Source organism: Sylvia atricapilla, chromosome 3 (genome assembly GCF_009819655.1).
Source record: "Sylvia atricapilla isolate bSylAtr1 chromosome 3, bSylAtr1.pri, whole genome shotgun sequence".
NCBI classification, from domain to species: Eukaryota; Metazoa; Chordata; class Aves; order Passeriformes; family Sylviidae; genus Sylvia; species Sylvia atricapilla.
Window position 1 is genome coordinate 18,852,552 of NC_089142.1, and position 23,396 is coordinate 18,875,947.

At 36.2% G+C, this 23,396-nt stretch overlaps 1 protein-coding gene across 1 annotated transcript in view; it reads right to left on the minus strand.

Annotated features, from left to right (window-relative positions):
• The window catches only part of SNTG2 (syntrophin gamma 2), a 126,881-nt gene that overhangs the window by 76,863 nt on the left and 26,622 nt on the right, over positions 1-23,396 (minus strand). Inside the window, exons 6-7 of the mRNA XM_066314874.1 lie at positions 9,785-9,872; positions 605-696 (exon numbers count right to left, since the gene is read on the minus strand). Of these exons, the coding sequence (XP_066170971.1) occupies positions 605-696; positions 9,785-9,872 (180 nt within the window). The remainder of the gene's footprint in view (positions 1-604; positions 697-9,784; positions 9,873-23,396) is intronic.

The following is a 23,396-nucleotide window of genomic DNA, read 5'->3' on the forward strand; positions in this document are numbered from 1 at the left end:
TATTACTAAAAGGACAGCACTGTTGCTTGATAAGGCATTCTATCTTCTTTGATGATTTTCCTGGAGAAAGGAATTTCTTTAATGCTGCAATTAATTTAAACACAGTTGTTCGCTGTAGAAAAAAGAACTGAATATCCTCTGGGTTAAAGACAGAGATGTTTTTCTCATCTTTTATTTCTTTCTCTTTTTCTCCCTATCTTTCCTATTAAAAAAGTTTGCTTCAAGAATTCAACTTTACATTATTTTCTTAATTCCACCTGCATTTCAGCATCTCCAGCTGGATTAAATTCAGTATAATGCTACAATTCAACAAAGTATGACAAAGTATGACATGAATTCATGTCTAAATGATTAAGTATTACTGTGTTCACTCTGTGTTCTCAGCTGTCTCAGAGTAAAAACCTAGCAGTTCAGGGCCATGTGTTGAGGACTTTGTAAAGTACAGAATATAGTAAAGTACAGAATTTACTGTATAAGCACTGAAAAATCAATCAAAAAACAACAATAAGAAAAAAACTAGGGTGGTCTAGCATTTTGAAGCTGAAAATGGGAAAAGAACTTACAGAGCTTACACCCACCATGCTTTTATTATTCATCTGCATACCGTGTTAATTGAGTTTCCATTTAAATGTAAGCCACTGTCAAAGAGAGGTGATGAAGTTCCACTGCTGTGATCACTGGATGGTCCAGGGGAACCTGGAAATCAGATCAAGAAAAATAACTGCTGATGTTAAAAATATATGTATATATCAGACAATATCTATTCCAGCTGTAAAACACAGGAAGAATTTTTAATATAATTCACCAAAACAAGACAGAAATACTACTTGTATTTTAGAAAGACAGACAATGAAATATCCATACTCTATACCTAAATCTAGAAAGAAAAAAGGTATCTAGATGTCATCTGAGAGGGGCTGTGCTCATGGTATCTATTTGCATGCTTAACTGTTTGCGGGAATAAGTCTTTTTTCACTGAGAATAAGATATTCAAAACCAAGTAAGAAGTTCAGTTACACAAAATGCATTTAATAATTTAAATACAAATTTTCTATCAAGTCTTGGAAGTCTCACCGTAGAGTATAACCATGGATTGTAGTTATAAACAAAGATAATAGGAATTTCTCAGGCAAGTACAAACTGGACACATAAATACATTTTATTATTGGATATATATTTTCCTTAAAATGCAATTAGTTTTAAGAAAGATGTTCCTTCTCAAATTCAGAAATTGAAAGCAAACAATCACCCTGAACTGCTGATACTATATCACTATGCTAAGACTACACAGTTATAGTCTTCAAAATATCTCTCCTTCTAGCAGTTATGCATCATCGTCCTACTTTAGTAGTTAAAAGTGATTCCAGGAAAGCTTAATACTTTTGGAACATATAATAATGGAAACAGCAAAAAGTCACATTATTGTGCAATTTGTGCTTAAATGTAAGATGTTAACAAATAGCACTAATGATATACAATTACTGTCAGATAGCACTTGGTATCAATAATGCACATAAAATCAATTGCACAGCACTATATTCATCATCACTGAAAACTCATTTATCCATCTGAAGAATTCACCTGAAATTGCCTGTAAATAATCTCACATTAATAAGTCTGTCATGTCTAACAACACAGAAGTCAAAAAGCCATTCTTAGTAATATATTTTTATATGTCTCTTTTCCATATATGTGGGACATCTAGCAAAATGGAACTTAATTCAAGTAAAGCCATTTTCTCCATTACAGACCTGTCAGTTCAATGCTGAGGTCTCATAATTATAGCCTGAATTCTGGAGTTTCAGCATGTTTTTGTTTGCAGTCCCTTCTGTACAGTATTAGGTCCTGTCAGCAGAAGGAGTCATTATCATTTGCTCCTATGGGTCTAAACCAAGCACCAACTCTATTAACTACAACATTTTGTAGTTCTTATATATGTACAGCAGCTACAAAAATTTATCTTCATAGTCAATAGACAACTACAGCTTGATGGAACAGAAGAAAATTTCTAACTCTTTTAATTAAAAACAACAAAAACAAAAACAACAAACCAACCAAGAAACAAACAAACAACAACAACAAAACCCAAAAAACCAAATAAACAAAACTAAATTCTCCACTGAAGAGTCTGCCTGCTAGGAAATCTGACTGTCTCCAGCAGTAGACAACTATCACAGGTTCCTGAATCAATCAGATTCTGAAAGTGGAATTATCCCACAGGTTCCTGAATCAATCACATTCTGAAAGTGGAATTATCCCACCTATTCAGCAATTTGAGCATACCAAAAGACATGAGTTCAGGTATTTATAAATCTTTAAATCCAGGGTTTACCATAATGCAGAATACTACATTAGAATAATTAATTGACTATTTTTAAGTAGAGAAAACTTACATCCATCATATGGGAAAGCTACGAATAAAAGAGTAAAGAAAGAAATTTCCCTCCTCTCACAGTGCCCCAGCAGATTTACTTTTCAGCAACTTTCTTCCATTTTTTTTTCTGTGTATTCCTAGCTACACAGACTGTCTCAGGCCATGCCATCTCCATCACTTCACTGCAAACAAGTTCACAAGTCTTTTAGTTTCTTCCCTGCTGTTTCTGCTTCACTTACTCATGGGCTACTCCTTCACAACCTCATTCAGCATTTTAGAAGTTCCCACTGCAAATGCTCAGCTACTTTCATGGAAGGTGCAGTGTTCTCATCTCTCCAAGGAACTCTGTTTGCTCTCCCACATGCCAGCCCTAGAGCAATCAGGGCTGTTCCTCCCTGTTCTTAGAACAAAATACAATATGATCATATACTACCTGCTACTGCAGATCTTACCTAAGTAGATGAGACTCCAAATCAAGTGTAAGGTACCAGTCCAAAATCTGGAACATTACTTCAAGAAAGATTATCAAAATGTCTAAGTTAAACAAAACATCTGCTACAGGCAACTTCTCACTCCATGTCCATAATCACAGAAATCATAAAATATTCCAAGTTAGAAAGGACTCACAAGGATCTTTGGGGAATAAACCCACAATCTTGGTGTTATTAGCACCATGTTCTGACCAGCTGAGCTACAGCATCCTGCTGGGTACCAGTGCTATGAAAAGAGGCATTTGATATGTTGTGAAGCTTCCAGCAATTGTTACTGCCTCAATGTGTGATCTCTCATCCAAATCATAGACAGTTGGCTTAAGAGAAATGCAAATCTACCCTTTGATAGGCATCACCTGTTTAATTTGCTTATTCTCAGCATTGGCATTCTTGTTCATTTGGGAAGGTTGGGTGAGCAAGGATCCTGTGGGAGAGGAAAAGATCTCTGCCTGATCTTTACCTGAGCAATAGCTGAGTATGTTCAGAGGAAAAAAAAACCCAAACTCATTACATACCCCATGAAATAAAAAGGGGCTTAGACATAGAGACACATAGAGATGGCAAGGGCATGAATCTGCAGTTCAGAGAGGATACTGAGATACCCCTGTGGGTAGCACAAAAAAACCAGGGAGGACTCCAGTGTGAGGGAAATAAACTTTGTAAGGATCATAGATGATTTTGGAGACCCAGCAGTAACTCAGGAAATCATCAAGTTAGCTGACATTAAACCTAATGCAAGAATGCATTTGCAGTGGCACAGGTAGGAGTTGTTTATAAATCCTTTTATAATACTTTTAACAAAATGAGATTTTTTCAGTTTAAGACATTAGATATTTTACTACTTATTTTAATAATGACTAGAATTTATTTTTAACTTTAATAGCCTTATACTTTCTAGACATAGAAAAGTCTCTATTAAAGTTCTGGACAACTGAACAGTTTCATCAAAAGGAGATTGTTTATTTCAGTCAGTGAATGACAATCTCTAAATAACAAACAACCCTCAAAACACACAACAGCACAGCAATGTACAGCAAACAGTCAGCAAAACTTTATTATTAACAACAATTTGGTTTATGACTGGTATTGCTGAAGGATACTGGACACCTCTTGTACATAAATAAAAACTCATATCTTGAACTTGCTGATTATGGCATAGGCAACTTCCAAAAGATAAAAAGTCCATTCCAGAACAACCATAACATTAAAATCAAAGGAAAATGTCTTGATTTTTAATTGTACCATAAGCTCTGCAAATTCAGAATGTTCTGATCATTTGGTATAACTATCAAATTGAAAAAAATTGAAAAGAGTCTATTTTACCAGAAATATATTCTGAAGAATTTTCCTAGCAGCAGTGAATCTTACTTAAACGGGTTTTACAAGCCCAGCTCAGCTCTGGGATGGGTAATGAACTGAGATCCAGAGAATCCTTAATGACAATACCCAAGAGTTGACGCCATAATTATTCTGTAACAGGCTAAAAAATAGCCTTATAGTCAATTTTAAGTTTCTGTCTCACATCAAAAATCCAAAATCCTTCTTTTGATTTCAAGAAAGACAAATCTACTCTCTAGCTGACAGAGACCTTAGAGAAAGCCACAGCCATGGGATGAGGAATCATCTTCGGCATGGAGCTACACAACCCAATGAAGCAGACCTTACTGGCCCATAACAATTTTGATCCAGGTCTGATTGTTTTATGAGAAATAATGATTTGTCCTATGCAAAATTCTGCCAAGCATCCTGCTATATTTTATAAAATTGCTGATCGAAGAAATAACTGTAGCAGAGAATGTCTGTTGGAATTATTTCTTTTACTATTATGGACAGCCTTTTAATAGTCGAGTAAGTGCTAAGTGTCCCAGATAGCTGTGAAAGAGACAAGGATCAATACTGGCATATCACCCTTGAATGGGGCTGCCTCCAAATACAGAAACAAGCAGTTTTTGTGTCATCCTTAAGTGATACCTAATCAGTATCCACAAATAAATCCATGTCAAATTCTGTAATTTTTTTTTGGTAATAATGAAGGAGTAAAACAGATAGAAAAATCATGAGAACTGTAGGTAGATATTTCCGTGTTATGACATCTTGTGCTTTTGCAAATGAGATAGTGTAGGGGAGGGAGACATATGAAAAGGAGGCAGGGGAGGCAGATGCTGCTCCTGATGATCTGCTCATAGTGATGATATGGGTTAATGGGAAGAGACATTGTGATTGCAGTCAAAGTAAACATACCACAGCACTAAAACTGCCAGCACAACAGCTGGTCTGATCAAATGCTGGAAGGTAGGAGACCAAGTGCCTGAGTCTTCTGGGACACCAGGAGAGGCCAAGATACTTCAGAACTATGCACATATGCACTTAAATCCTGCCTGCAGTGTGTTTTGGAGAAATTTTTATTGCATAATGGAATAGCTTTTTATATGTGTCATTGATGCTTCATGACTGGAATTCCCTTTTGTGGCATGGACTTGTGAAAAGCTCTTCTTCAAATGGGGTGTTATCATCTGTAACTCCATTACTATTCTCTGGAACTCCAGTTCATTTATTGTCTTAAATCAGGACTATTTTCCATAATTTAATCTACATTATTTGCTGATTTTCTCACCACAAGAATGAATATTTATAGCAAGCCATTTACCAAAGATTGCCTGTCTCACAGACCTTGGGCTCAGCCTCTATTGGATGGCCACACAGAACATTCTGGAGAGGCACATGTAAGCTTTTGTGAAGGTCCAGGAGTTCAGGAGTAAGGTAATTTCTTAAGTTCCTTACTTGTCTGATCATACCTAGTAAGTTCTTTTTCTGAGCATGTGGTATAAGGCTTGGGTCATGCATAGGACTAGGCAGGGTAGTATAATGATTGCCAAAAATTTCCTCATGCTCTGCATAAAGGAATCAAGTCTGATAGGTGCCGAAAATAAGCAGTTTGTACACAAACCATCTCATTTTGGAAGCACTGCTGTGCCCCTTGATAGTCTGGTAGCTTGTCTAAAATGGCACGGTCTTTCCTATTCCAGAAAAGGTTTTCTTCGAGTAACAGTAAACAGGGGCAGACCCCAAATACAGCTAGCTGGTCACATCGAGAGGAGGAAGGGCCTCTCTGATGATGACTGCTTTCTCTTTCCAGAAATAGCACTTTATGGAAGTAGTGCCATGATCTCAGCCTCCCAGACAGGAGTGCTGCAGCATCTCCTGGTGAGAAAGCCAAGTTGCCCATGATGTACAAATAGGGCACCAATATTCCTGGACCTACATGAAATACTTGTGAAGGTGGCAGCCAGCTCATGTAGAGAATGTGCTAGGCCTTAGTGGCAAAGGCTCATGGGGTGGTGTCATGGGTTGAAAGAGTATCTCTCTGCTAGGACCTTGGAATTCTGTAGAAAGGACAGGGACCTATTGGGGCTGGGTTTTGAATTTCACATGCAGTTCTGACCATACAGAAAACGAAAAATGAATTCTGGTGAAAGTTTATATACCCACAGAAAAGCTGAAGCTGGGTTGGAGACTTCCTCTTTCTCCTCTGTCCAGTGAACAAGTAATGTGGGCAGCTGAGGAGATCCCAGCTTATGCCCTGGCTGCCATCAGGGTGGCCGGGGCCGGCCGGGACTCCAGAGCTGCTGTCCCAGAGGAGGCCGGGCTGCAGTCCGGCAGGGTGTCCAGGACTCCAGAGCCATAGCCCCAGAGGAGGCCGGGCTGCAGTCCGGCAGGGTGTCCAGGACTCCAGAGCCATAGCCCCAGAGGAGGCCGGGCTGCAGTCCGGCAGGGTGTCCAGGACTCCAGAGCCATAGCCCCAGAGGAGACAGGGCTGCAGTCCGGCAGGGTGTCCAGGACTCCAGAGCCGCTGTCCCAGAGGAGGCCAGGCTGCAGTCCGGCAGGGTGTCCAGGACTCCAGAGCCATAGCCCCAGAGGAGACAGGGCTGCAGTCCGGCAGGGTGTCCAGGACTCCAGAGCCATAGCCCCAGAGGAGACAGGGCTGCAGTCCGGCAGGGTGTCCAGGACTCCAGAGCCATAGCCCCAGAGGAGGCCGGGCTGCAGTCCGGCAGGGTGTCCAGGACTCCAGAGCCACTGCCCCAGAGGAGGCCAGGCTGCAGTCCGGCAGGGTGTCCAGGACTCCAGAGCCATAGCCCCAGAGGAGGCCGGGCTGCAGTCCAGCAGGGCCGGCTGTGTGTCTGGGGTCGCAGCGGGGATCAGGGCCGGTCATGGCAGGACGGTGTCCCGGGCCCCCCGGCTGCCGGCACCCCTGGCCCGAGGGGAGGAAGGGATTCCCCACTCCCCCCAGTCTATGCTGGGCCTTACAGAGCAACTGGAGCGGCTCACACCATCAGATCCAGGGGTGGAAAAAACAGAGTATCCATCAGCCTTCCTCCCCCACCCCATGGCTTTGAAACATTTGCAGCTGCTGGGGCAGAGATGACCTGACCACTGCCAGCCTGGGCAAGCTTTAACTCTTTCCTGACACAGACTGAGACTTTGAAACTCTACCCCTTCTAGGAGATGAAAGAAAAGGCTAAATTGGAGACACATAAAGGGACAATATGGAGATCTCATAGTTAGTAAAGGAAAAGTGACTTTTTTAAGTGATAGAGATGACGAGTTGCCTTGGTTCTAGGCTAAAAATCTCCTGTGGATTTTGGTAACCTGAAATTCTTTTATATTTAAAAGAATTTATAAATTCTTTCATAAATTGCAGAGATGATTTGTGGATTTGAGTAAAGGTATCTGTAATAAACTGAATGAATATTTTTTGTGCCCTCATGAGAGGTTGAACAGAGAGGGACGAGAAGAAGCCCTCTGTCAGTGAAGAAGTGAGCAGATCATCTCTGTTCCTTGATTTGAAAAAGATCCTCTGGTTTTTTTTGAAACCACAATAATGGTTTTAAACATTTTAAATATTTTTAAAAGGTATCACCCCAATTTGTAAAATCCATGGCCCATAGGTAGTCATGGGAAAGGCTACATGATATGGGAAGTTTCCACAGATGCAGATTCTCTGGATGGGCTGCTTTTGTGTTAGAGTTACCAAACCACAGGAGTGACTTCTCTCTCTCAAAAACTGAATGAAAGATTGTTTTATAAGTGGTACTGACCTGGAGTTCTGAGTTTTGCCTCTTTACAGTTGTTTGTAGAAAACGAACAGTTTGTAGTGAGAGAAAGGGTTTGTTTTAGAAATTAACTTGTGTTGTTATTTTTTTTCCCTTCTTATTTTCTTCTCTTACTGTAGTTAATCTATCTATTTTTGCTTCTAAGTTGTGCCTGCTTTTGCCGTTTTCTCCCAAAATCCTATTTCTTGGATAAGCAAACCTAAATCACAGCAGGTGGGATGTCTCCAGAACAGGGAAATGGTCCCTGTGCCAGACACAGACAGTTACAGCCTGATCCCACATTACCACTGAGCCAGTAGCATCTCTAGAAAACTATTCAACAAATGGTAAAATGCAGAACAGAGACAATAGTAAGGAAAAGAGGGACACAAAAATCAAATGAATCTCAAGATTAGTGAAGAAGGTGATGGGCAATTTATTTGTCTTTGTTTCACATTGCCTGAATTGATTTTAATAGGCAATACATTTATCTATGTTTCCCCATGTTGCCTCTGCTTTGACCATGATGGTAATTAATAGCTAATCTCTTTTCACTAAAGAGCTTTTTGGTTCCATTTTCCCACTATGTTCTGTTTGAGAACAGGGAGTGAGAGAGTGTCTCAGTGGGAGTTTGGCTCTTAGCTAAGATTAATCAATGGCAGGCAATACAGTTCATGTGATGTCAGTGTACAAGATGAGATATAAGTTCTAGTAGGACTGTCATAGTCACAAATGAATATGTTCAACAACACAGACACTACTGGTAAGGTGGTTAGCTTGCTAAAATCATGTTTAAGCTTGGACACAGTTATCCAAGGCATTGTCAACATAATTTTAGAGTTGTCTGATGATCTAGTAGGAAAAGTAGGAAAACCAAACCAGAAGATTCATTATAAGAAACATTGACCATCTATTTTCAAATGAAAATGATAAGCAGTAAGCACTGAAAGAAACATTTTAGGATAAAATGTATAATTCAGCTTAGTAGTGGCCTGTCAAGTAGGCTTTTGACAGGTTTAAAAATCTAGATTAAATGATTTACACTCTTCTAATGGAAAGATCTAAACTATGACACCTATGAAATTAGGAAAAAACAAGTACATAGTTGAGCCCAACTTAAATAAATAAAATCTAAATAAATCCAAAGAATAAGACACATTTCAAAACATTTTCCTTATTTTGGAGTGAAAATAATCTGTTAAAATAAACTTGTGATTAAAATTATATAATCTGGTTAAATAAACTGATTTATTATGAACACTTTTCTACTTGCAACACTGATCACAACTGTGCAACTTGAATATTTTATCTGCTAACACAAAGAGCCCCAAACTTCCCTGATCTGTATTGTTTATACACTTTTTTGGTATTGTTACTGTTAAACTACTCAATTGTCTCAACATATTTTTGCTGACAAAACCAATCAAAATAGCAAAGTAATTTATGAAATATATATAATTAATGTTATCCGTTTGTTTGGTAAGTGTCCTCAAAGTACCTCTCAGTGTAAATGTATGATTCAAATGTTTGCAAACACTATTTCATTGTGTTCAGGCAAAGCTTCTATTGAAAAACTTTCAGCTATCACCCATGACTGTACGGCATTTTAATGATTTTTTTTTCAGTTTTATTTTGAATAAATTATACATAACCAGCAATGCAGTATGCATTTGATTTTTATATGTTAAGAAGTAAAGTAGACAGACAATCTTCTATTTCTTCCTGTAAAGCACTCAGGGATTGAATTTCTATTTCTGTCACTATCAATTTATTACAAGAATACTACAAAGAGGAAAACAAATTACTCCTATTCACTAATTTCCTCTTACCTAATGGGAGCTTTAAAAATGATGGAGCGTCCCTGAGGTATTGAACTGTGATGGTAACTTCATCGCCAGCATTTCGCAGTAGGTGTACCTGTCAGTATGACAAATAACAACTACTTTAAACCAAAGAACCATTAGTCATGGAAAGCACATTACTTGCAACAAAATCAACATTCCTGTTGATCTAAAACAAACTCAGTGCAAGCATTTCTGGCTTAGTATGTTGAATAGCTTGAGGATCAAGCCACACCAACAATAGAAAAGAGGAGTCAAGACCTGTGGAACAACAAAATAATTTGCTGGGTAAACTGATGTTACATACCAACTGAATACAGCTTCCACTGACTGATTTTATAAAGCTGACATAGGATAGTAGGAAAATATGTGCTTATTTAGATATAATACATTAATTTTGTCTATATACAAACAGAAAGACACATGGAAATATAATAATACATCATACACATCTTGATCTTATGTATTTGGTTTGACTGATTCGGGTAACAAATTAGGCCCACTTTTGTGTTTCAAATAGTCTCAAGTTTTGTGTCTTTATTGTCTGTAAGCACTTGTTAACCAAAAGGGAACACACACACACACACACACACACAGAGACACGTATAGACATGTTTTAAACCATCAGAATTCACTTTGAGGCATAGCCCACTACTACATAAAGTGTTTTTTTTAAATGCAGAACTATAAATAAAATCTCTGATGGAACTCAGTTCCTACTACAGGGCATAGGTATTCCCCAGTTTCTTATCCATAACTCTCAGAAAACAGGTATTGCATTTGGCTTGCATGTGGCCTGTACACACAGGGTCTGCATATCCCCAATCCAGTTTGTCAGAAATGGATGCTACAGCTTGTGGCCTCTAGTCTGTGCACAATCAGAGCATTCATCCACCAAGCAGAAAGCAACTAACTGCAGCAAATTGACTTACACAGATGCATTTAATGGTTTAAGGTACTGGGAGGAAGCTGGTGGTTGTGCTGTTCGAGACCACTGTTTTGCACAACACCACATTGGCCAACATCATAAGATGCAGGATTACCTCAAACATTTTAGTTTTTTCACCTGTGTAGCTAAAACAATGCTTACACCAGAGACTGATGTATTCACTTACATGAAAACATCAAGCTTATGTCTGATGGAAACTAAGAACCTTTTTTCTATTTTTTTCTTCCACCCCCCATCCCCCTCAGCTCAGTCTGCTTTTAAATTATTTACTACGAAAATTACAACAGCCAGTGCTACCTACTTAACCCCAGAAATCTGAGTGTTGTGCTTTTGTGGACAACTGACTGTAAGACAACCTGAAGTCTCATTGTAGAAAAAAACATGGTGGAGAACATGATCATTGATTTCTGACTAAACCATTTCAAGATGGTTATAACAGGAGCAAACAAGAATGACAGTGTAGCAAACTTTGCATGCTTTTCTAAGGTCATACAAAAGTATGTTAGGGCTGCAAAGCAAACCAGTGTCTCTTAAATTCTAAGGTACAAGAAAACTATGTCTCCTGAAAACCTCTGCCCCTTATTTCCTGCAGGAAATTTCCTATTTGCTAGTTTAGATGTTATTTATTACTCAATAAATACTGAAGATGACTGGTAGCTTTGCTAGTCTCACTGTTCTCTTACAAAGATAGGACACCCAATATATTCACTTCCAAATTAAAAATGTCAGAAAGTATCAGGCCAGGGAGAAGTCACAGTTGGCAAAAAATACAAGATCCTGTTACCAACTGCTGCAGTACCTGTAATACCATTTTACTTTTTACTGCATGGTAAATCTATTAAAAATGCCGACTATAGTTTACAATCAGTACAGAAACAAGAGTGTTTTGAAAAAGTAAATAGAAAATTTCAAAACCAACAAATTTTAAATGTAGTCATGATACTGACCTGGTATATCTAATAGGAAGAAATATAAACCAAATAAAATGAATACTGAGAGCTCACTTTTTTATTCACAATTGCCTTTTAATATAAGCCAAAAAAGTGAAGTACTTTAATTTTAACTTTGGAACAACAAGAAAGAATTTTAATTTCTAAAATTCAAAAAAGACCTTTTGCAAACACAGAAGAACAACTATGTTTCCTCTTAATTAAGAAAAAAATGTTTGCACACAAACATTTATATTTGTCAAGAGATGAGAAGAGACAGCATGACAGACATATTGCCTAATGTACTTTTGGGAGACATTAGCCATATTTTACGAAGATAAATCCAAAAACTGTTGGAAGAAAACAAAACAGTAGACTAGAAACTGTTACAGACTATGGGATTTCATTTTTTATTTCAAATTATGTATTGAAAAGGAAATAACTCTAATATTAATGATTTGGTTTAAAAATCCCAAGCATCAGTATTACCTTAAAAGATATTCATACTGTATCATACTCTCCTGAAGCTGCTTGGTATTCTTCGGGTAGTGCCTGAAGAGGTCAGAGTGTTGAACCACACACATACTAACAAAACTAAATCAATTTCAGTGATCACAAGAAGGTCTTAGCAGCCAGAAGGTCATTAAATAATGTACTGCTCTGTGATGCTGAAGCTTTTGCAAAAGTCCACTAAGACAAAAATAGAAAAATCCAGTACCTTTGGAGTAACATTCACTGTTACACTTGTAACAGTGTTGTGGTAATAACATAAAATGAGGATTGCAGAAGCGAGTGGGTTCTGGTGGGGTTTTTAAAGGTTGATTAAATGCATTTAGTGAAGCTAACTCTGTGTGTGTGTTTATGCACTTACTCACATTCATATATATAAAGGAAAAAAGGGCTTCAGCTGAAATTCTTGCTTTTCATGATGGCTCCAATTTGCAGGTTTTGCATATCTCTGGGTGCATTTATCAATCCAGGGTTTAGTACACTTCTCTTTCTCACATGCATTTCTCAAGAACAGAATAGAGACAAGGTTACAAATATAAATAGGATATATCTCAACTAACTACAATAGAGAGTCTGCAGAGAAAAATATGACTCATATTTTAGGAAAATCTAATGACCTTTGTCGTCTCATTTTTACTGTCAACATCTAATTCAGGGAAATGCTATATACCTCTAAGCAGAAAAGCCAATGGCATAATGCATAGCTGCTGTGCATTCTTTTTAAATTCTGGTTCCTTGTGTTTACTGTGATTTCTTCTAAATCCTCAATCATACTTGAACATTTATATTCACACTGCTCAGAGATTTAGACAAGGTTTGGCTGTTTGTAGCAGGTCCTATCTTATTGAGAACAGCAATTAAAATTGGAAAGGAGAATGCTTTTGATTAATTAATTCACCCATATGCCCCTTTAGCCAATATCTATTCTGAGTGCAGAAGTAAAATAATTTCATTTTGGCCATTTAAAAGATTCAACTCTAAAGTATTTGCCAATAGATTTTCTAGAAATCAGTAAAGATCTTAGGATACAAAGAAATCCTCATCCACATTTATGTATCTATACATACAGAGAATCTGAATGATAACCTTACGCTTTAAACATATGAAGTTAGATGAAATTAATCTTATCTGTAATCTATCTTGCATGTGTTGGAGAATATTTAAGTACCTAACTCAGACTAAAAGTCTGAAGCAAAAATTTTGAAGTAGAAGGATGTGAATAACCTGATGAATGCCTGAGTTTGAGGTACAAGCATTTCACAAATAAAACACTTGAAAGTCACATGAACGGCAAGTCTTGGACTTGACAAGTATCTGGATAGAAGATTATATACAAGCCTGCAACAGAGCATGCAACCGAGATACAGTAAAATATATGAAGAATTAGACCGTATTCATAGTAGTCAAAAAACCCAAACAACCAACTGTTGTATTTCTCTGGGGAATGGCTTTTCCCCAGGACCCCTGGAGCCTATAACCGTGTAATTTGACCCTTCCTTCCTTTCTTGACCTAATTGGCTGAGGTCCAGCCATTCCCCTGAACAGGAGCCTTGATAAGGCCCTGTTCTCTCTCTTTCCTCCTCTTGCCCTCACTTTCCCTGCTGGAACAAATAGAGAATAAATGTCTTGGATCAACTCTGGGGGTAAGAGCCTCTTTTGGATCTTCTGTCTTGTCCCTGAAATACTCCCCCAAAGCCTCCCAAGGAACTGAGCTAGCCCCGGGGGCCGCGGGGGTTAGTTTCAATCAACCAATGAAATCCAGAGAACTAAAAATTTTCAGAAATTCTTCAAGCTTCGGAAAGAACAATACTATTTAACATTTAAAATGCCTCCTAGGGAAAAGTATATATCAAAGCATATGAACAGGGCTAAAAATCTGGTATTGTGCTTATATGTCTATGAGTAAGCAAAGAAGATGTGTGATAAATGGACACCTTGCAGTACAAATGAACTTTAAAATAACAACAGGCACAAAATGTATTTAAAAATAGTTTTTAAAATTAAAATTGGATTGCAATTCATATTGGAAGACAATGAAGCAGAATTAAGCTGGTTCAAGAAACAATGATTTCTTGACACTTGTCTCTTTTCCAATGGTCAAATACGGAGTGGTTTCAAATAAATACCTTTTATTCTTCTCTTCCTTAGATTTGCATTATTTAGTGAGCAATAATCTCTTTCTAAATGCTTAGCTGACTAATACAAAGCAAGCATTTGTGTCTGAACAATTTATACAAATTTGCTAGGAAAAATGACAATCAATTCACATTATGGAAATTTTCACAGATTTAAACTAAACTGCCTATAAATAAAGAAAAATACATTCTTAGAGACAGCTTTGATATCAACTTAAACAAATAATGCTGCTTCTGTATGATATAAACCCCAGACATTATAGACAAAAAAAGAAATTGCATTTTTTCATATGTACAAATATTGTGTACATTATTTTTCTCTTTAATTACACACTCTAATGTAATTAGTATTGTGTAAACAATTCTTGCAAAGCCTATCTGGAATATGAAAGACACTGTTACATACAGTGGATTGGAAAATAAATTTTGAGTCAATTCAGCTGTTCCCTGAAGCAATTAAAGTATACATAAATTTGCTTAAAGATAACTATTACCTGAACTGTGAAGACCCATTTCTGAGGTAGTAACTTTTCCATTTTCAAAAAATCCCAAGAATATCAGAGCATTATGGGGACTTCTCTCTGGAAATGCAGGTCAGTCTCAACTGTGATCAGTATGCTATAAATAAAAAGGGTTCAAAGCCACAGAACTCAAAAGTAAAGAACAAGCAGTATGTTTTATTGCTTATCTACTGTTAAGTATTACTTGCAAAAAGAAAGAATTGTCTCAGGTATCAAAAACTCACAACAGTCAGATACACATATCTGACTACATGTGACTGGAAACATATATGGTAAAGTGAAATCAGTAGCCACAGAATTGCTAACATTTCTGTCCCAAATGCAGTCCTTTTCAAGCCAGAAATTGGAACATCCTAACCCTGCAGGTTTATAATCTTCAACTATTTCTAGAAATCCTTCTACATGATAATTAAGTGGTTGAGTTTATACAATCTCGAATGAGCACAGATTGAGCTAAAAAGACTAAATGCAGATTTTCATGTAGCCATTGCTTTCCAATTTTCTTCATTGTTTGCTTGTATATGTAACATACCTGCACAGCTCTCAGAATCAGATTCTATCTGATCTGAAGTTTCTGGGGAGTGAGGTATCAGCCAAAATCCCCTGCCATCCTTTAATGGCAGCAGTATAAAATGTTGATGAAAGTAACTTCAGCTGAGGGATAGGCAATATTTAATGAAGGCTGTCTTGTGCTACCAAATGTAAAAACAAAACCAGAAGGTTTTGAAGTTGTCAAAACCAGCAGGTCATATGCTGCATTCTCTGATTTAGGAATTGTTACATCTGGACTTTTATTCCTTTTCTCACAACAAACTTTTCTACAATGATCCCTTTGATCTAGATCTTCTAGCCTAATCTAGAGTTAACACAGGATTAAAGATAAGAAGCACCAAGAAGTGCTTTTGTTGTCTACACGTTAACTGCTGAAGTACAAGCTAGAAGACCCATGGAGTGATCAGTTCAATGGAGTGTCTTGCAGTTTGAATCAGCCATAGAATTTATTTATAATCATTCATATATTCATCCTCTCAGACTTAAAGGACTGGGGCACCTAGAACACAAAAACATTTCTCCTTTACTAAACTCCTTACAGCATGTAGATGAACATAAAAGCATGATAGAATACCTATGGATAAAGTTCAGCACTATTTCATATTAGCAATACCCCTCTACGTTAGTCCTTAATGCTTTTGTTTCCCCAATTCTGCAGACATGAAAGTGCTACTGTCACCGTGCAGCAGACCATCTGCAATATTCAGCACACATCAGAGAGAAATCTTTTTCCTCTCTAAGGCAAAGTCTCATACCTGAAACTTCTGCACACTGTCTCAGGATCATAGTCCACAATTCCTTGTAATTTTGGTACTGTATAGGCTAATATTTATTCAGCACAGATCACCATAAAGTGTATTTTATTCAATAATAAAATTTTCATGTACTGGGAAAATAACATGCTATGTGATAAGGAGAATATAATTCAAATCACATTGTCATGTTAGAATCTTCTGACTAGTTTCTCTTCCCTCAGAGTACTGATTATAGTTAGAGCCATACCTATTTAAATACAGGGCTATACTTATTCTACTAAACATGTTTGTATTAGATATTTTGATGCCTAATATCATATATATCATATCAGACAAAAAAAAAAAAAAAATCCCAGCATACCAAAACCCCTTTTGATTTCCTAATCCAGTCCTTTAATACTTTTGATGCACTGTGCTAGCTTATTTGCCATCTGAAGTGTATGAATACACTCCTGCTCTATGAGTGTTTTGTCTGCTCTCTAAAATAGGGAAAAACAGCAGGTGCTATTATTCATCCTCCACAAATGAGCCTGAAATATAAGTGATATATATAAGATCTATTCATTTATTTAGATCAAACTCCCATGAAGCCAGTAACTTTTTGAAGAGAAATAATACTTATGAACAACTTATATAGTCAGTTTATCTCGTGATTAGAAATAAACCAATTTTATTATTAGGTTAACTTTATGTGGTTGTAAGTCCTCTATATAACTGATATTTCCATTTCCAGTTCAAAAAAAACCCCTTAAAATACAAAATAACTTAGTTTCACTTATGTAAATGGCCTAAGTTTAATCTTTCACAAACATTTATTTATTTACTGTATTTGGAATCACCAGGGTGTATAGTAATTTTTTATTAGCTTGCAGCTATGTTTTGTTGATAACATTGAGCTAGAGTGTATAGCACTTCAAAGTTCTTTATACCCTGATGAAATACTGAAGGTCACCCAATATAAGGCAGTAAATTAATGAAAAGCACAAAACATTGTTTAGATAGGAAAAGGAAAGTGTAAGAGAGAGAGAAATGAGATACAGGTGACACTGCTTCAGAGAAGTTAGCTTAGCCAGAGTGGAAACCAAGCAGAATGATTAAAAATGAAGAGATAGGCTACTTTGGGCACAGTATATAAGGATCAAAGGAAGCAGGAGTGGATAGGTCTTCATACTGATTATCAAGGATAACAAGGGACATAATACATAATACTGAAGCTATAAAGCAGCTTTTTTTTTTTCCTACCAGCCCTTTCAAAGACAACCAGCCACCCACATCCCCCCATTCTCCCCACTAATTTATCCACAGATAGCTTACACCCTTCTGTTCTCTTTTCAAGCCTCTTTTTTGTTCACATATATAACCTATCTCTATGGTATTCAGTTTTATACAAGTGGGAGGAGGAGGAGATGGAAGAAAGTGCCCCTCTATTTATGACTGAAGTGGCTGGTATATTTCTCATTCATCCTTTGTACATCTTTCAATATTTATTAATTAAATAAATATAAATTTAAAAGAGCTAAAAGAAACACCTTTTTTTTAAAAAAAATATATATCTTAACTCCTTGTACCCTTAGTAATTACTTAAAATTGTAGCTGTCCAGTGATACTCTATTGTGCTTTACCTAAGTGCTCCATTTTGTGTCCATAGTTTAACAAAGATTTCAATTCTCCCTAGAGCTTCTTTGTGTGAGGTACCTGAATTCTTCCATCAGTTTTAATTATAGTAATTCTGCTTTTGTGCTCAAAGATTATACACATTGTAAATGCTCATAATGCCAGTGTACTTGTTGCTTCTCTAACACAGGGAATGAAGTTTTTGTGAAGTGATTGAGATAAAATACTAGTGCTGAAATGTGAACTACTTAATTGTGAATGCTTTCTTAACATATTTAGAACTTGAAATAAGGTTGATTTCCACACTATACTACAAAAGTTGTGTAATATTTTGAGGTGTACATTTTACACAGATACTTATGTTACTCCATTTAAAAAAAAAATCTCTGAATTTTTTCTGTCTTCTAGAGAAGCACAGTAAAGGTATAAATGGATAAAAATTTAAATGGCAAAATCAGATTTTAAAGCATGTGAATTTATAATTTGCATGTGAAAGACACTTGAGACCAAAACTATCCTATAACTTGTTTCTTAGTGAGAAATGTTGCCAGATGCATTCAGTGAGGAAATAATCACACTTCTTAGAGCATCTGGAAACAATAATAATTGTACATTCTGCAAAGTTTAAAGTTATGCTATAATTTGATGATTTTATGTAGCTTTATTTTTATGCAGTTCTGGGATACAGAATACTTATGGCAAATTATCACCTGGAAAAATGAAATTAAAATTAAGTCGTTTTCATTCAAGGAAGGTGAAAAACATTTTCTAATTATTTGTCTCACTGTCATGATAACTCCTATTCTGCTGTGATTAAATCTCCATGAAAGTAGTTCAGGAAAATTCTATAGAATAACTTGAAAGAAAACTATGTTCAGCAAATGTCACTGGCATTCTTGCTATTGATGCTTATTTCTGACCACCTACATAGCAGCAGCAAATTTTCTGAAATACACAGTAAGTCTTAATGAAAGTGACTACATTAAAACTCGTTAACAATTGTTGCTCAGTAAAAGACTGTTCACTTCTCCCACTTCCTGCCTCAGGTCTGATGCGTGAAGCTCTCCTGCAGATATACATTCAGCATTCAGTATTTGCTGTCCACGTAATAGATAACTAAAGCATTCTTTTAGAACTGACTGAGGCAATGACTAAGGAACACTGAGAATGATTACCAAGATAAAGTTAAGAAAGTAAAATCTTCGAAGTTTGATATCTTTTCTTTGGTGTTTCTGTAGTCCTATAAATATATAACAATGCATTAGTCCTATAAATATATAACAACACATTAACTAAACATAAACTTCATGGTTTTTTCATGTGTAAAAATCTTCTCAATGAAAACAAATTTACAGAAAAAATGCAATTTCTTGAACAGCTGTGTGACAAAACTGCATTGTGCTGGAAAGTAACTTACAAGTGGTTCCAAATCTATATATTTACTGTGGGTGATCTCAAATATAACCCTCCTAATAACAAAGCAAGCAAGGGGTAAGTCTGAGATAATTTCAGCAGTTTTCCTGTCAATAATATTTCCGGGTGATGGAATCTAACCATTTTGTTTCTGTTCACACGTCTTCGTGTAACTGGAGACACTCTTTTAGTCTGGAGCACATCAAAACCTTATGCCACTCAAGATACACCCCAAATTTCCCATTTAAAGAAAATTATAACACCACCCTATTGGGAAGATAATATGTGCAATCAAAAATTAGTGAAAGTTTCTTATGCAGAAACTAGTCATAGAAAAATTAACATGTAAAACTCTCTAAATTTATTTTTGAATATCTAAAGATAATGTAAGCCAGTGTTGGAAATTAGCTAGAGTGGGAAAAGTACAAGATGCTAAAGGTTTTGACTTAAACTATAAACAGAAATAGTTTACTATAATCTAAACAAACAAAAACAATCTAAACAATCTAAAAGCAAACTGGGAATTACTGAGAAAATGGGAGAGCCATGCAGTTGAAGCAAGAAATCAAATGGTATCATGACACGTAGAGGAATCACACAGTCTTCACATAATGTGATAAAAACTCAGTTACTGGTTCTTCTGGATCTGGTAGAATTACCCTTCCAATATTAAGAGAATATTTCTTCTATGCTGAGAAAACAAAACACTTGCAGTACAAAGGATGAACTATTCAAGCAAATCATGCCGAGCATTGCTAAAAGTACTGGGAAGTTTCATCTTGTCACCACTAAGATAGATTTCAAGAAATGAAACATACACAGTTTGTCTACATAGAAAAATATCCGTTTTCCTTAATTTAAGTGGTCGAGCTCTATTTTATACTTGTCATACTTGAATTACACTATTCATTTTTACTTCTTAACATCTTTCCTGTTAGCTGAAAAAGCATGTCCAAACTAAAAAGCTTCCCACAGGAAAAAAACACAGAAATTCAGGGAGTAATTTGAAGTTAATAGTCAGTCTTGGGTCAGAAATATATGTAGGTCTGCAAGGGGATCCATACATGTCAGTTTAGCAACTACCTGGGCAATCTAGCTAAACAAAATTTTCCTAGAACTTTGGTCTGTATTGTTGACTATTTCTAGCCATAATCTTATATTTTTAAACCTTCTGTGTATAGTAAATAAAACCTTTATTTTTAATTTCTCTAAATGTCATAAGGTTGTTGCCTCAAATATTAATGAATTGCATATTCAAATATTAACATGTAGTTTAACCAACACAACACTGCAATTTTCACATTGTAAATATATATCTTAATTTTTTAAAAGATGAACTATTTTAATAATGGCATAAATTAATAAAATCTACTCATTCATATGACTATAAAATATTACTACAGTAATAAGTAAAATTTGTAAATAAAAATATTTGTTACTTTTCAAGCATGTATTTGACAAGATATTTTGTAATTTTTTAAGGATTTGATTTTATTAATTCATTGCTATAGCTCTGTGTCTTTTATTATTTTATTAATTTTGATATATTTGTTAAGGAGTTAAGCATTATGTGCCTATTCTAGTGATATGTTCTCCTATATTTTTTCTATTATTCCCTTTTTTTCTGATTTTATATTAATAAAATTCATAATCTGTGTTCCACCATTTGGAACTGAATTCCAAAACACCATGCAGAGAACTTCAATTCCAAAATAGCTAATGCTGAATGGATAATGTATTACAGGACAAATGAAAATAAAATCTCAGTATCTCAATGAAGATAAGCAACTTTCAGGTTCAGTCCTTGTATCTCAATTAATCAGCCTAATGACGAATAAGTTCATCACTTCCATCCAGACATGCTAATGAAATATTAAATAGCATTACAGTAAACATCTGAAGTACTAAATATTTTTTAAAAAATATTATTGACTAAAACCTGAAAATCTAAAATTATTCCCACTGAATGCATTCTCGGTTTTAATGGATATTGTTTATTCAGCAATATCCTCTGTGAGAATAGTAAGAAATAAAAAGAAATAAAAGTTTCCAAGTACTTTCCTGGATCATTGAGCAAAACTCCAAAGAGATTAATATTTGTGTGAAATACTAAAAATGTGTGAAACATACTCATTTACTATAAAATACTTGAATAAGATATAGTAAGAAAAAAATGACATGCGACATCTGATGTTCCAGTTTTGCATAACTGAACTCCCTCTCTTTCATTTTCTAGTTAATGGAAATAATCAGTTGATTAATCCTTGAAATAGGATTAATTTCATGCATATTTAAGTTTTAACTAATCATGGATTATGTTAAAAACAGTCTACATGAGATTATTTAGAATCCTGTCCAATTCCCTTCTGAAAGGCAACAGTGATGGTTTTCATCACATCTACTACAATTTGCTTATAGTGGAAACAAACAGGTACTTCTAGTGCATTTCAGCAGAGGGCAGTGCTTACCTCAGAGACTCACAAAAGTCTTTTTGAATCTTATTTTCATCTTTCACTAAGAACATAGAGAGGAAAGTACCCAGACTCACACCACGAAATGCCAAGTGCATTCAGCCCTGTGATTATCAGCTGGGCCCTGAAGATGCTCAGAGGGCTAGAGCACTTCTCCTATGATGCTGTGGGAGTTGGAGTTGTTCAGCCTGGAGAAAACTCAGGGGAGATTTTCCAGACACTAAAGGGGGTTACAGTAGAGTTGAAGAGAGACTTTTTACGAGAGTGTAGTGATGGGACACGGCAGAACAGTTTTAAACTCAAAAAGGAGAGGTTTGAATTAGATATTAGGAAGAAATATCTTCTTTACTGTGAAGGTGGTGAGACACAGGAGCAGGTTGCCAGAAACTGACGATGTCCCATCCCTGAAGTGTTCAAGGCCAGGTTGGATGGGGCTTTGAGCAACCTGGTCACTGAAGGTTTCCCTGCCCATGGCAGTGGTGTTGGAAGTAGGTGATCTTCAAGGTCCCTTGTAAACAAGCCATTTTATCATTCCGTGGTTCTATGAATCTAAAAAACTTCTGTTGAATCAGAAAAGGCGCCACCTCGTGTTTCATTTCCTTTCACAGTTTTTTGTGAACATGTGGGGAATTGAAGTCCCAGCCAGAAGAACACCAAGTGGTACACCTTTGTGAGCTTCAACCAAAATACTCTTTATCTTTCCTTCCCTCTTTCTCTCCACTCAGGGGATCTGACTGCTCCTTTCATGTTATGCAGAGTGACAACCTGATTAGCCATTAGGGAAAGAAAATTAAATTGCCTCTCTGATGCACAAAATACAGAAACTATATTAATCTCTGAATTAACATTTTCTGCATTCACAGTTTCTCCACACCAGTAGAATATTTCTAAAAATAAGTTTCATGGAAAAAAAAATTCAATTTTCCACAGTATTGTATTACCTACTACAAAAGCAGAATTTTTCTCAGCACTGATTCTGAATTATTTATTCTATCCAAACCTTTAGCCAGAACTAATGTGTGATAGTAGCAGCTTAAATAATTGTGGAGAAAAACAAATTCTAGCATCAGAAGTGAAAAACAGGAGAGCCAGTTTGTTGTTTAATTGTCGCTGAGAGAGTAGCTAATTGTTTGGCTTGCTGAGAAGTAATCACCATTTAACACTGCTGAAGTCCAAGGGTCAAGAAACAAAAATACCTGTTTGGTACAATCAGGACCAGCTAAGTACATAAACATTTCAGGAGGGAAGACTGTAGCTAGCAGACAGAACAAACTTGCCTCCTTTCCTAAAGTTCTCAGATTTCCTAGCCTTCTCTCCCATGTATTAACTCTAGTCGGTTTTAAGTCTTGTGAGCCATACTAACATACAATTACAGATAAGACTCAGTTTTGTAAAATAAAGATTTTCTGAGTTTGTGCTGACTGAGTGCACTTCCTCACAACCTGCAAGAGTGAACCAGCAGACATTCTAAAATGGCAGAAAGTAAGAGAAAACAGGGGAAAAAGTCTGAACAGCAGGGAATGCCATTGTGAAACAAACAAAATAAAAAACTGAAAGAAAAATTTTGAAAACATTTATTAGAGTTACAATTTAAAAAATAAAATAATCAAACCAAAACAAGACAAACAAACAGAATACACCCATCAGTTTTACCAAAAAAAGTAAGAAACATATTTGCTCCTGCCCTTTAATGCCTTATCACTATGGTTGAACTAGTGGAGTAATTCAGAATCTCTGCCTTTGCCAGCAGC